This window comes from Antrostomus carolinensis, unplaced genomic scaffold (assembly GCF_000700745.2).
Source record: "Antrostomus carolinensis isolate BGI_N321 unplaced genomic scaffold, ASM70074v2 scaffold78, whole genome shotgun sequence".
Lineage (NCBI taxonomy): Eukaryota > Metazoa > Chordata > Aves > Caprimulgiformes > Caprimulgidae > Antrostomus > Antrostomus carolinensis.
The window spans coordinates 22,737-36,556 of record NW_010333432.1 but is presented as its reverse complement, the minus strand read 5'-3'; the positions used below and the strand labels follow the sequence as shown (position 1 = coordinate 36,556).

Below are 13,820 nucleotides of genomic sequence, written 5' to 3'. Positions count from 1 at the left end.
CTACTGATCAAAGATGGTGCATTGTAAGCAAGTATTTGGGTGAAAGCGTATTGTCAGAGATCCTCCACAGCATTAGACTGAAATAATTGTACCTCACGCTGGGAAGCATTAGAGATGAAAGCTCTGATTAGAGCAAGTCCAGTGCCATTGCTGCCTTTCATTCCTAATTAAACTGTTAAATATTATGTAGCTTCCACTTACAAACTATTTTACTAGCACGGTCTCTCAATTTGTGTGGGCTCCATTTCATTTTCCACAAACAGAAACATTACAGGTCTGCCACAGAGTCACCTTCCCCGTGAATGAAACCCCTTACACGAGGCCAAGCAGCACGTTGGGTGACTGTGTCTGTGAATCACTGCGCATCATTAAAAACACCCAGTATGGTCAAAACTGGGCAGACCAGACCTGAATTGATTGTTAGGCCTCTACAGCTTGGCAACTGTTAGAGAAACGTCCAGAACTGGATCTCAGGGAATTCAGCACATACCCTGTTGTCTTACAAAGATGGACAAGGCCAATCCTCTAAATCTTGCATGCTCAGAGACCTAATGGACTTCAGGGCAATACCCATCCCTTTGAGGTCAGCACAGACAAGCCCTCAAGTCCTCAAAGGATGATCATGTTGCTCCTGCAGCCATATCTCAACAGCTGAGACCAGAACTGCCCAGTTTTTGATTTTCCAGACCACATCCCCAGCTTTGGCTTTCAAGGGACCCAGGATGGAGCCATGTGCTTGCACTACCACCCACTGCTTCGTCTAGACTGGGAGCTGAACTACATCCAGTATCAGTTCTGTGATCAGATCAGGGCTACCCCCTGTCCTGCCTGTCCCCGCAGGTGCTCAGGTTTTGGCAGCAGGTGAATATTGGGTATTTCCCTGGTCTGTGGCCAGGCCACCGTTATGCTCTTACCCAGATAAGTCATTCTCTATCACCATTTTCTGCAGCCCCGCAGAGATGCTGTTGCCAGCGTTGGGCGTGGACGCGGTGTGATCGGCTGTGACGGAGACCTGCACGCAGGCCGGGTTGCTGAGTGCCGAGTTGACGTCCCTCAGGATCCGAGGCAGAGGCCCAAGTTTTGTTGCAGTGCCCTGGGGAGAAGAGAGAGCAGAATTACTACCAACATCTTGTATTTTTGCTAGAGAACCATGGGCTCTGCCAGTCACTGGACAGTCTCTTCAGTGACCCACATAAACAACATTAATTTCTCCATCATTCACCCCCACCGCTGAGGCCACGGGATGTCCCACAGCATGTGGCTTTAGAAACCATTTGCTGCTGTGGGGCAGAGCGTGATTAACAAAGTTCAGATACAGAAGAAGACACCTACAGCCAAGTTTGGTCCAGGCCTCTTGACAAAAATCCTTTGAATTCAAAAGAAACCTTTTGAATCTGCTGGGACAGACAAAAGCCTGGTGTTCAGCAGCTCTGCCTTCTCATCCCACCTGCCCATCCATCCTCACCCCCTACTCATAAACAGCAGAGGAGGAAAAAAGTTGAACTCATCTTCTCAAAGAATGTACAGAATGAGCTACTTCTGCAGCACATGCACAGCTGGGGAAGCGCTAAGGGTTAGGAGGAGCTGTGCTGTGCACAGAGACAGCGAATGGACTGGTATCTGCTGGGCACGGGAGGTGTGTGCTGTGGTGCACATGCCCAGCACTGGCCAACTGTGCTTCCCCCACAGCCCGTCCCTGCGATCCGGGGGTACCTGCTCCAGCTGAGAAATGACTTCCCAGAGCAGCGAGTGCAGCGTGGACAGTTCCCGGCCCAGGTCAATGTAGCCTTCAAAGCCAGCTGTGTTTGAGATGGTTTCAGGATTGGAAATCTCCAGGAGAAATCTCTGCATGTTAGTCCATTCATGTTCCAGGAACTGATTCATAAAGGACATGTACTCCTCTTTGCTGCCAAACCTATCAAGACAGCAAGACGAATTTCAGCGAAATCCTGACAACAGAAGTGCAGTCAACAGGGCAGGGAGGTACACACGCAGGTAAGAAAGCCAGCACCTTCCTCTGGCATCTGAACCCTTTTGGGATCCCCAGGCTGCTGGCAGGCACCTGGCACTCCTCACTGATCATGGAACCAAAATTAACTCCAGTCTAATCCAGCTAAGTCCTCCTCAGCATGGGATCGCCACAGTAGGAACGAAGGTGACAACTAGAGAAACAAAACCACTCCTGGTAATGGAGAGTATCTCACTGCTGGGTCAGGGCCCAGCCTCAGAAACAGGACCTGTCACTGGAAATACAGAAATCTTCATGCCAAGCTCCATCAACTGACTGAAGCCCAGTGAGTGTCGGTGGTAGGACTCCTCCTGCACTCTCCCCGCTCTCCTGGGGACCCCGAGGTTAACCCCAGCGATGCGCCTGCTGCTGCCCCACATGGCTCTGGGGATCACCCTGGAGAGCCACACCTGCAGCTGGGTCAGCCCGTTTGTCCCCTCGGGCTGCCTGCAACCTTCTCCTGCCCTCCAAGCACTCCACCCAGCCTCTGCTCTCAGTCAGATGTCTTATTTGGAGCACAAGAGGGAGGACCTCGTGGTTCAAGTGTACCAGCAGCGGTCAGTGCTGTGCCAGTGCCCGCGGTTCTGCGAGGCTTGGCTTGGCTGTGTGTCATCTGAAGGACAGCTCAGCTTGATCACTTTGGCTTGACTAATGTCAGCTTAGTTAGAGAGTCTTTCCTGCAATGTGCTGAAAATCTGAAAACCCTTTAGTCAGGGATTGGTCAGGAATACAGAGGGTTTCTGTCAGGGAGTGTAACACACTTGTACGTCTCCCGTCTGCATCCGCGTGCGTGCGCGCACGCTCCTGACTGCCAGCCTGTGCGCTAAGCTAGTTTCCAAATCTAAGAAGCTTTAGACAGAAACTGTCCATCCACGTTTTGGAAAGCTCATCATTTTGTTATCAGAGCTCAGAATAAGTAGCTCAGAGCTGCAGCTGGGGGAAAGATTTTCAGAAATCTCTCGCTTTGTTTCCATCAAACCAATGGGCTTAGTTAGGAATTGATAGTGTCTCCATTCTCTTTTCACACCTCCCCGGTTCAGGCAACTGCAGTTTAACAGCAGGGAAGGTCCCAGAGCTCACAGGAGGGCAAGACCAGCTCCTGAGCTGTGCACACCATCGCTGGTGTTTGGGTTCTGGTCCTGCTGGCGCCTGTGACAGGACAGAGTGCCTGGCTGTGCCAGGGCGTTCCCGCTGCCACCCTGCACGCTTGGCTGTGTGGTCAAAACAGCCTGTTTTCCTGCTCATAAAACATGTCCTGTTTTGGAAATACAAATGATCTCCCTGATCTGACAGTGAGGGAACGGGTCCCAGAGCGACGCGGGGAAAAGAGCCAACAGGAAACAAACAGGCTCTTTCCATGGAGGGAGGGAGCGGCCAGCGTGGGACGCCTGATGCCGGAGCCGTGGCTCTGCCCACACGCCCGTGGTTTCCTTCCCCCTCCCCAGAGCTGCCCCCTCCCACTCCCGCACCCGCACCCTTACTTGGCGAAGTTGGCGAGGTTCTGGGTGACCTTGGCGATGAGGGTCAAAGTGCGAGCAGTGCGGTCGTCCGGGTACTCCTGCAGGAGACTGAAGAGGGACGGGGACATGATGGCTGGACAGAGGAACCGGAGGAACAGGGAGGCACTGATCAGTCGCTCACTGATGTCCGGGCGGCCTCGGTTGCTGCATTCTTGTCTCCATGAAGCAAAAACTTCTTTGAGCTCCCTTGGGAAGACACTGAAATGACAGAAGGACACACAGAGAGACAGCAAGTTCAAGGCCAAGGTGTTCAAACTGTCACACAGCAGTAACTAAACATGGTGTGTATCGAGTGGGGTGTGACACCCAGACCTGTAGGACAACCTCACCCCGCTGACCCGCAGCAGCACCACTATCTACACCAGTCCCAGGTCTTGTCCTTGTCCTTCTCTTTCTGCAGAGTGTCCGTTAGGAGACTCAAACCGCTCAGGAAAAAGCAAAGATGCTCCGTGAAGTTGTAAGAGAAGCAGCGTTCATCAGAGTGATGGTCCTGGTTGTGCTGGGTGCCACAACCCAGCCAACTTGGGGGGACAGAGATCTGAAACAAACTGTGCAGAGCAGCTCATCACAAGTCACTTGCCTGTATCACGGGGCACTTGGAACTGGGGGGAAGCTCAGCCACCAAGGTAGACAGTGTCTCCTACAGCAACACAGCACCGTGGGGACCCCCTCGGCAGAAACACCAGCAGTACTGGGGTCACTGGTGCTTGGAGGGAGGGCTGTGCAAACTGTAATATTCTCATTCAAGCATCTAGATCAAATCCCGCTGTGACCAGCACAATCACGGAGCCCCACCGGAGTTACTCCAGCCTTGTCACTGCACGGAGCTCAGCCTGGCCTCCCTGGACACCAGAACTCCCCCCTTGCTCGCTGCAGCAGCCCTTATCGCTGCAGAACTGGCTGCCTGTTTCTGCTCGGCCCTCCCTAGCTCCCAGCTCCCACCTCATCCTGTTCCCAGCGTGTGTTATTTATTCAGCTGGACACTCCCGCCCGCGGCAGCCGGCTGGCAATGGGTCCCACCGCGATGCCACGGTCCCCTGGGTGCGTGGTACCCAGCTCCCACCTGCACTGGAGGCTGCCCGGGCCAGCAACCACCCTCTTTGTTCCAAAACCAGAGAACCAGAGCTGTTTACCGATGGCTGGACAGTACAAGAGCAGAGTGAAGAGGGCTCAGGCTCCATTTTAGGCCACAAATCTCCTTACAAACAGCCATTTCAGAGGATGGTTTCCTGGTTTTGCTGCAGGGACTATCTGGGAGAAGCAAAGCAACATCAGATGGCTTCTCCCCAGCTGTCCCCCTCACTGGGACTGACTGCCCCACGGTTGAACCTCACACAGGTCGGGAAGAGGAGACAACCCTGGGAACTGCATGGCCAGAGACACCATCCACTGTCCAGCAGCAGCAAGAACCAGGTGGGAGGCTCCGAAACAGAGAAGCACTCTGAGAGAAGGACCCACCCGTGTGCTGCCCCTGTGGCAGTGCTGCCAGGGCTCCAGGTGAGCACAAGGGTGTTCCTCCTGCTGCCAGCACTCCCTGTGCTCTGGCCTCTGCTTCCCAGGGCCCCAGACACTCTGCGGACATGCGGCCGTGGCCGTGAGCTCTGCAGCCGTTCTCAGCCAGCAGCTGCAGGCTCAGCAGGCAGAGCCCTCACCCCTCACTTCATGGATCTGCCAGCTTCAGGTTTCTCTCCGACCCTCTGACAAGGGCAGTGACACTCCGTGGAAGCGCTTGGCAAACGCTGCCATCATGTTCAGCTTCCTCTCCGTGTTGGCTTCGTGCTTTTACATTCATGAGCTTTTACCCTGTGCTTTATAAATAACGTTAGCCAACGTCTTTGGCTGGATAAATTCTCCTCTGTCTTTGGCTTGATCCACACAATTGGACAAAGCCCTTTTACTTCATGGTATTTGCCCAGAAACAGGAGAATCCTTTAAGCAATTTAAAGCTTGAGTGATCAGGACAGGTTGTACAGTTACTGGAAAGTAAACCCTTGAAAACGGAGGCAGCGGCTGCGTCCAGCCCGCGAGCGCTGCTCACTGCCACAGCCTGGGAGACCATAAAAGTTTAATTGTGGAGCAGCGGATGGAATCCAGTGAGCTGGCTTTATGTGACAAACGGGCCCCTAATTCATTACCCAACTTTCCAGTAACGAGCTTCCACATGCTGAAATTCTGCTTACGCTGAATCTTTCCAGATGTCCAAATTATGTCATAATTATAACAATTTTCAGTTATTGTCAACCTCTTTCCTCTCTCTGAGTCTCTCCGGCAGATGAGCATGCACACTGGCACTCTATTTAAAGCAAGATCGTTAGCTGTCAGGATACCTTGGCCAATCCCAAACACTCATCAGCCCAATTAATCCCCAAGAACCGCTGAGCACAAAGGACTGAGGAGGAACCTCTCCGAGCAGCAGCTCAGCTGGGCTGGAGGCACAAACTTCCCGTGCATTCCTGACTTTCCTTAGGTCACTCTTCCAGCCTATTTTTAGACTGACCTTTTAGTGCTGCTTTGGGTATTTTTAGGAAGACATTAATTCAAACAATTATAAACCACTGGTGACTAAAAGCAGTGAATCCCTCTTGGGAGAGCAGGTAAATGCCATTCCTGAGTCAGAGAGTTACTAACTGGCCCAGGATAAGGTCCTGGATACCTGCAAAGAAATCTGCCCTTTGCTTATTCGGGGCAGACAAACGAAGCCTGAGTGAGCCTCTTGCTGCTTGTTCTCTCCCTGAGCAACATCAGGGAAAGCAATTCCCTTCTCGGGCTGGCAGGAGGGCTCGCTCAGTGTCCTGGGAGATTATATATAATGAGTCTTCAGACCTCAACACAACAGCTGGGATAGGAGAGAAAATGAGAAATTCTTATTATCAAAGGCTTCCTTCCTCCAGTAGTTTCCTTAGTTGATGTTTTGCAACAACAGTGTTGCTACTAAATACATTAATAAAAACTAAGCCCCAAGTTTTAAGCAGGAAGACTGCAAATCCAGCAGTAAGACAAAAATCATAGTTCTCTCATATGATCAGGACAAGAGTCTCTGGGTATGTTACCAAGAAGCAGAAAGAAAATATTTTCATTTCTCCAAGTACAGAGTCACAAGCCCATTTTTTTTTTCCCCTTTCAGGTCATTTTTGCAGGCAGCACCTGTAACAGCCCCACAGACTCCTGGCTCCCTGTCCCCAGGGCTGAGCAGCAGGTAACACCATGAGTACAGCCACCACCACCACCACAAGATACTACTACCTTACTCCAATCAATTTTGCATATTGAGGTCTGTCCTAATGAGTTGCAAGAACTTTTACCCTGAGAACAAACAACGAGGAAATGCCTCAAACTGCATACCAGGCCTCGAGGAGGCAATGGGCTCCCCATCTGCGCCGCAGCAAGCACCCCAGGGCTGGGGGAGAGGGGTTAACCCAGAGGAATGCAGGGTGCTGAGCCAAACAGCAACCCAGGGGAACAGCAGCATCCTCCTGGGCTCCAGCATTCTGCAATAAGAGAGCATCAGCCCAAAGAGAAACTGCCTGTGCTGGTGCCACAGAGCCTGCCTGCTGCAGAGGACCTCAGACCTTCACCTGATGCTCCGGGGGAGGCAGGCAGAGCCCCTCAGCCTGATCCAGACTGAATCGTTACGCGGGCAGGAGACCCAGGACATGCGTTTCTGTCCTTTATTCGAGACTTTCACATACACTTGGCATCAAGTCCCTCTCTGAACTGGTCACACTGGCAAAGGTGACTCATGTTCCTTGACTCCACTGCCCTGTCCCCGTGTCTGTGCACCAGGAACCCTTGAGCACCCACTGGACACAAGCGTGATGGAGAATCAGTGAGGCTGTCACACCTCCAGAGAGACACTCCAAACTCTGGCTGAGTGGGAGCTGCTGTCTCACCCCCTGGCCATCCTCATCCTTGCTCCTGGACCACCAGGACCCTGTTGTGTGCTGCAGGATGCGGGCAGAGCCCCGCAGCTCTCCCTCCAAAGCTCTCTGACAAGCTGCCAGCAGCACAGCTACTGGACACCAGCCTGAAGATGGACAGCTGCCACCCTTGTCCCCTGCAGCTGTACCCCCTCTGCACTGGGGACTGACACTCCTGGTTACGCACCAGTAGGAGTTGATGATTTTGCAGAAGGCCAGCTCGCAGCACATTTTCAAGTTGCTCTGATGTTCAGGAAGGTCTGAAGACGAACACTTACTGGGATCCACCTCACAATTTTCATCTGATTCGTAGAGTGCCTTGATAAATTCCCCTGTAAAACAGACAGTCAGTGATTGGTTTTGAAGACATGAGACGCAGCCTTCAAGCAATTCTGTTTGTGAAGCCCCAGTGCCCCAGCAGTCACCCTGCACCCCATCCCACTGCCTGAACAGAAGCGGGGTACGAGAGCAGGCGGTGGCTTTGGACCAGGCCATGCCCCAGCCAGCTCTCAAGATCTCTGAGCAGCCCCAGGAGCAGCCCCAATGCCTTGGGAGCTCACACAGCACCAATGCAGAAAGGCACCTGGGCTCCTGAGGCACGTTTCATCCCTCTTCCCCAGTTGGCAGCTCTCTCTCTGTGGCTGTGGGCTATTGCACCAGAACTCTGCTGCCAAACACCCGCTTCCTCAGCCTGCCCCAGCCCCCATCACACCCGTTCCAGAGACGCTCCCTCGGGCTCATCCAGTAGGAAGTATGCTGGCAAGTTCTCTAATTATTGGTAGGATGGTCTGCTACTGCAGACTGTGCCCTGGCGCTGACAAACCACTGTGATTCACAGGAGAAATAGGTAATTAAAGGAAAGAAACAATTTACTTGGTTTATTTTGAGCAGAACATAACACAAAATTAAATTAAAATATTTCTCTGTGTTTCCTCGCCCTCCTGTTTGCTGCCTGGCTGCTCCTCACTCTTGCAGAGACTCTCAGTGCAGGGTGGCTTTGCCAGCTCCTCGCTCTCGTGCCACCTTTCACCCCGGGGTACCTGGGCACAGAGCCCTGCCACCCGGGCTCAGGGTGCTGCCCACCACTCCGAGGGCTGCCCAGCTGGAGGGATGCAGTCATCCATCCCAGTTAGCACACAGCAGTGGCTGGAGAGACTGGGGGACAGGACAATGGGGATTGAGAGGCAGTGTTTAGTGAGGGACCTGTGGGTCTGGGTGATGTTCTGGAGAAAGGTTTGCTTTGGTTTCTTTCTAGTTCCAGTTGGTTTGCTCATCTCCTAATTCCTGACCACCTTGGATTTTCCCATCCTCCTGTTTTTTGCCCACTCCAGTCTGCATTCCTCCCCAATTGCCAAAACAGACTTTAATTACACGCTGGAGAACCTCTCCGATGTATCTCCAGCTCTGCCAGGGAAGCTCTGGAGCCTCTCTGCTCGCCTGCAGGTGATGCCTGCTGTTATTACCCAGCCCTGTTACTTGCTTGTGCTTCACTGTTTAAAGGAGAGCGCTACGCTGTGTTGTGTTACCTTGTGACACACAGATGAATCATTTCACTGATAAAAGGTCTACACAGCATCAGTGCCCCGAACAGCGAGCGAGAACCGCAGGCTCCTCCTGTACTGGCTGGAGCTGGCCTGGCAGCATTTGCATCAAGCCCCGAAAGGGCAATATTTCAAAATTCTCTACCTTCATTAATCTCCTGGCTTTTTAGAAATTTTATAAGGTAATCTACTTACAGACTTGCCTTCAACCAGAAAGCATTACAAGGCATAAATAAATAATACTCCTTTTCCTATTCTTGTGGGCTATCTGTTGGTTTGTCTGAATTTGCTCAAGGATCTCCCCTTCCTCGATGTTGTCATTATTATTATTATCTTAATAAAGTATTTATGCTTCTTTGCTCCTCGCTCAAAATTACACAAATCCACTAGTAGGAACCCAACATACTGAAAAATTAACAGCTCAATAGAAACTCTGCTCATCCTACTGCTCGGTCGTGGGTCCAACCTCAGCCTTCGGCTGCGTTCAGACACAAGGTTCAAAGGCTTCTCCCCGTCCGCGCGCTGTGCCGGCTGCACGCAGCAACCAGCAATTCCTTCCTGACCTGCCCAGAAGCAGAGGCTCTAATTATTTTCACTTGCATCAAGAGAAATATTTTTGGAGCCATAAACATAGCCAGCACTCAAAAAAAAAAAACCCCAACCAAAAACCACCAGGAGGGTTCCCAGTGTGATCCGGGAGGCAGCTCCCATCACTGGAACCTGGGAGATCTCATCTGACTCACTGGGGCTGGGAGGAACTGGGGGAGCGTCTCTGGCAGGGGAGTGCAATCAGGGGAAGGATTCAATCAGCCGCCATGACACTGCCAGCGCTGAGACAGAAGACTTGGCAGGCAGCACAATGCCTTCAAATATCAATTTGTTATCTCCTCTGAAAGCAGATTAAAGCGCTAACTCAGCGGTGACCTTCACCTGGGAGCAGAGAGCTGCCCGCTGCGGCCGTGGCTGAGCCCCGGGCTCGGACCCCGCTGCCAAAGGACCCTCCAGCAGGTAAATCCTGGATCCTCCTACAGCCATCAGGGCCCAGCTGATGGTCTCCACCATGCAGAGCACCCTGCAGCCCAGGGGACCTCTCTGGGCCAGACGTGCCAACGCTCTGTACGTACCTAAGGCATCTTGCAAGTATTTCTGCCCCACCAGCTTCAGGTATTCTTCGATTGCTTTGGTGGCCAGTGTATTCTCCCTGAAAATGAGATGCTCATTCTCACCACAGCGATCAACTTCAGACATCATCAGGTCAGTCAAGAAATCCTGGAAAGCAAAGCCCACGGTGGGTCACCATGCACTGACAGTGCTATAGCACACATTTTGGGCACATTTTTGATCTGATGTGCACACACCCAAACACCGTGGAATGTTATAACCCTCCGTGCTGCAGAGCATCGGACGGGGGAGCAGGAGCAGAGCACACGCCGACAGCTGCCCCGTGCAGCAGCCTGGGCTATGGAATTGTGAATACTGACAGAAAAACAGCCCTTCAGACCGAGCTCCGTGGCTGCTCCAGCACCAGCGTTAACTGCTCGGAGAGGGTCACGCAGCTCCCCGTGCATTCTGCTGAAGATCCACTACGTGGTGTCACATTTAGCGCGCTGCAGCAGCGCTAACGCGGGAGAAAGGCCGGGCAGGTTTTCATGCTAATACATATTCAGCTGCTGCTCTCTGCACTGCTAATGGGAACAGCAGCTCTGAGTCCCTGCCCAGCTCCTCATGGTGCTGGGTGCTCAAAGGAGCGACCTCCTCCCACCCAGCACCACTCACCTGGACCCGGGACAGCAAAGGGAAGAGGCTTCTGGCACCCTGGAAATCACAGGCATTAAACCTGTTCCTGCTTCCCCAGGCAGGAGACAGAGCAGTGTTGACATACAAATTCATTTCTACAACCAAGGGCACCTTTTTTAAACTGCCTTCCTCTAAAATAAAATAATCTGCTCAGTAATAACCTTTCACAAAGAAATTCTCCTTCATTTCCCATGACCATACCAGATGTAACCTGCTCCTGGCAGGGGCAGCAGGAACACCCCAGAGCTGCTGTGCAGGAACCCAGGTCCTGTCCTTGCTGTCCCCATGCAAAGTGCAGCTCCCAGAGTCCCCCAAAGTCCCCCACAACTCAACCTGCTCCAACCCAGCCTGGGAGAGGGGACACTCAGGTCCCATTCCCTGCCAGCACCTGTCTGGGAGATTTGTGAGAGGCACTCAGCTCCATTTCATCTTCCATATGGACGCCTCTGCATCGCAAGGTTAATCCAGGTTAAACCTGGATTGCAAGGTTAAACCAGCTCCACCTGAACCCAATGGACCCAAATCATTTAATCCACAGGCCCTTCCTTACTGTGCTCCTGTCCCTGACAAAGGGAAACCCAGGCAGCAGGCGGGCACAGCTCCCATCGGAGCAGAGGGCAGGAGGGGAGCACGGCTGCCAGCTCTGCAGCACCCAACAGCCCCACCTCTCCCACCCTCCCACAAGACTGTGACTGGGACCAACACGCTGCTGCGACCTTCCCAGAAGAGCCTCCAAAAATGCCAGAGAAGGAGCTTTGGGAATAAATAAATTAATCACTTCCATTATTTCTTTAACCAGATGATCTTCTTCCTCAGATCCCACTACGTCTGCAAGGCTCCGGCAGCTGCAGAGGCAAAAATCCCTCCTGGAAGCAAAGCACGCGCCTCCCTCCGCTATTTTCTCTCATTTTGCCCTTTTTATCAGCCACGCTGGAATGAAACTTTCAAGCCCTGCTCAAATCCCGTTAGCTGCTATCTGGGTAACTCCATCACCTTTATCTCCCCAGGTCTCTCCCAGGGTGTGTTTCAATTCCAAGCCACAGCTCAGGCTGACACAAGGTGCTGATTCTTAATTAGCAGCCGCTGACCTTGGCTTTGCTTGATTCTCTTTCCTGTCACTTTCCCAACATACTAATTATCTCAGGAACACTGAGTTTTATAGCTTCTCTCAGCCAAGTGTTTGCTTTTCCCTCCTCTTGTCAGCCAAGGACTGGCTGCTGTGGGACACAGGGCCACGGTGTGATGCACAACCCAACGGCGAGCCAGGGTTGTGGAAACCCAGGGGCCAAGTTTTAGCCTGAGATAATGTGAATTTGGATGATTTCAGCTGATCTACAGAACTCACTAGAATTTCAAACAGCAAAATTCCAGTGTGCAGCTCAAGGCAAAGCCAGAAAAGATCCCTGTGACACCTCTGCTGTGGTGGGGAGCCCCTACAGAGCACCTGCAGCTTGAGCTGAGGAAGCGATCCCTTGTCTCCAAAGGGGAAGGAGAAGCTCTGTTATGGCACAGCACCCAGAGCTGTGGCAGAACCCAGCCGCGTTACTGACCAGAGGATGGAGATGGCACCTTGGATGGCCAGGGCACCCAAGAGCATCCCCCAGGCTGGGGCTTCTCCCTGTCCCCAGCAGGTCCAGCCTCCCTGGGCTGCAGGAGGCATCTTGCCACACTGTACAAACTAGCCCTGAGATGCACCAGGGATCAAAACACCCCCAGCAGCGTCCTTGAGTGAGTTCCTCTGCAGAAAGTGCTCTCAGCAGCCCAGCAGAGCTCTGTCAGCTGCAGGAAAGGAGCCTCATCCGTGGGTCAGTCCCTGTGACATCCTGCATCTTCTGTCCCAGGGCCATCCTCCACATCTTGCCTTCCCTCCACACAAGAAAGCCACATCGGCTCTGGATCACACGTCTGGTGTCTCTGCCTTGGGTACGCCAGCAGCCAGCACTCAGAAGACACAAATGGAATGCAAATACTTGTCGAATCCCTCCGGGGGCCTCACTCACCCACATACAAGGCTCTGAATAAAATGCAATAACTAAAGCCAATAAAACTCCCTGTTTCTGAGCAGCAGAGATCAGCAGGGGGTTGTTTTCAGTTAGGGCCCTTGGCAATGGGAGAAAATAAGATGCTTTATTTCATTACATCACAGTGGAGAGGGGAAGGAAAAGGTCTACAGTAAAAATTAAGGGCTGTGGCAGTGCTCTTCATGCTTGCTCCCGTGTTTATTTTAAGGATATTGGCTTCAGACTGGACACAGCTGAACCTGTGCAACTTCAGTCACTGCACATATGCTGATAGAGAAGAGCAACTCATAAATAATTAAATTCAGAGCATGACAGCACAAGGCTGCGCTGGTTTCCAGCACTTCTCAAACAATCCAAGCATGAGCCCACAGCAGCAGGTCCTACTCTAAGGCAGCTCCTCCAGTTCTCTAGAAACGCACGCAGGAGTTTCGCTGCTGGAGTGGCAGCCCTAAAACCAGTTCCATTCCCCTGGGTCTTCATCCCTTGGGCCTCAGATGCCACTTCCCCTGCCCCACCTGGGTGAATTCATCCTCCCGTCTCAAACCACAACCAAACAGCATCTTCCTGTGGGTGAGGAACTGTCTCCTGACCCCGTCCTTGTTCCTCACATGAGTGGGAATTCAGGGTGTACAACTAAGCAAGTCACCTCGCAGCTTCATGCTGCCACGGAGGATCCCCCAGAGCTTTTGCTGGGGAAGCTGGAAGGAGAAGATGGAAGTAGGGGAGATGCCCTGGAAATGAGCCTGCTGCAGCCCTGCGCCGCTCGCCTGGAGCTGCTGCCCTGTGTCAGTCGGTGTCCGCACCAGCGCCGGCCCGGGGGTGGCCTGAATTGGAAAAGGCTCATTGAGAAGTGAAATCCACCAAGAGAAAAACCAACACCTGCTCGAGGAAACAATCTGTCACTGCCCTGTCAATAGGGCCCAGGAAGCGGCCTGACTGCATTGCCTGAACACATCAAAGGGAAGAAAAAGCTTCTTCACAGGGGACGAAGCCGGAGCAGAGAAGACAGCTAACTC

At 52.6% G+C, this 13,820-nt stretch overlaps 1 protein-coding gene across 1 annotated transcript in view; it reads right to left on the bottom strand.

Moving 5' to 3' along the window:
- Positions 1–914: 914 nt before the first annotated feature.
- LOC104529501 (disabled homolog 2-interacting protein) overlaps positions 915–13,820 on the bottom strand; it is a gene marked incomplete at its 3' end in the record, with an annotated part of 28,631 nt that continues 15,725 nt past the window's right edge. Inside the window, exons 4-8 of the mRNA XM_010173839.1 lie at positions 10,111–10,255; positions 7,633–7,777; positions 3,490–3,726; positions 1,714–1,915; positions 915–1,093 (exon numbers count right to left, since the gene is read on the bottom strand). Of these exons, the coding sequence (XP_010172141.1) occupies positions 915–1,093; positions 1,714–1,915; positions 3,490–3,726; positions 7,633–7,777; positions 10,111–10,255 (908 nt within the window). The remainder of the gene's footprint in view (positions 1,094–1,713; positions 1,916–3,489; positions 3,727–7,632; positions 7,778–10,110; positions 10,256–13,820) is intronic.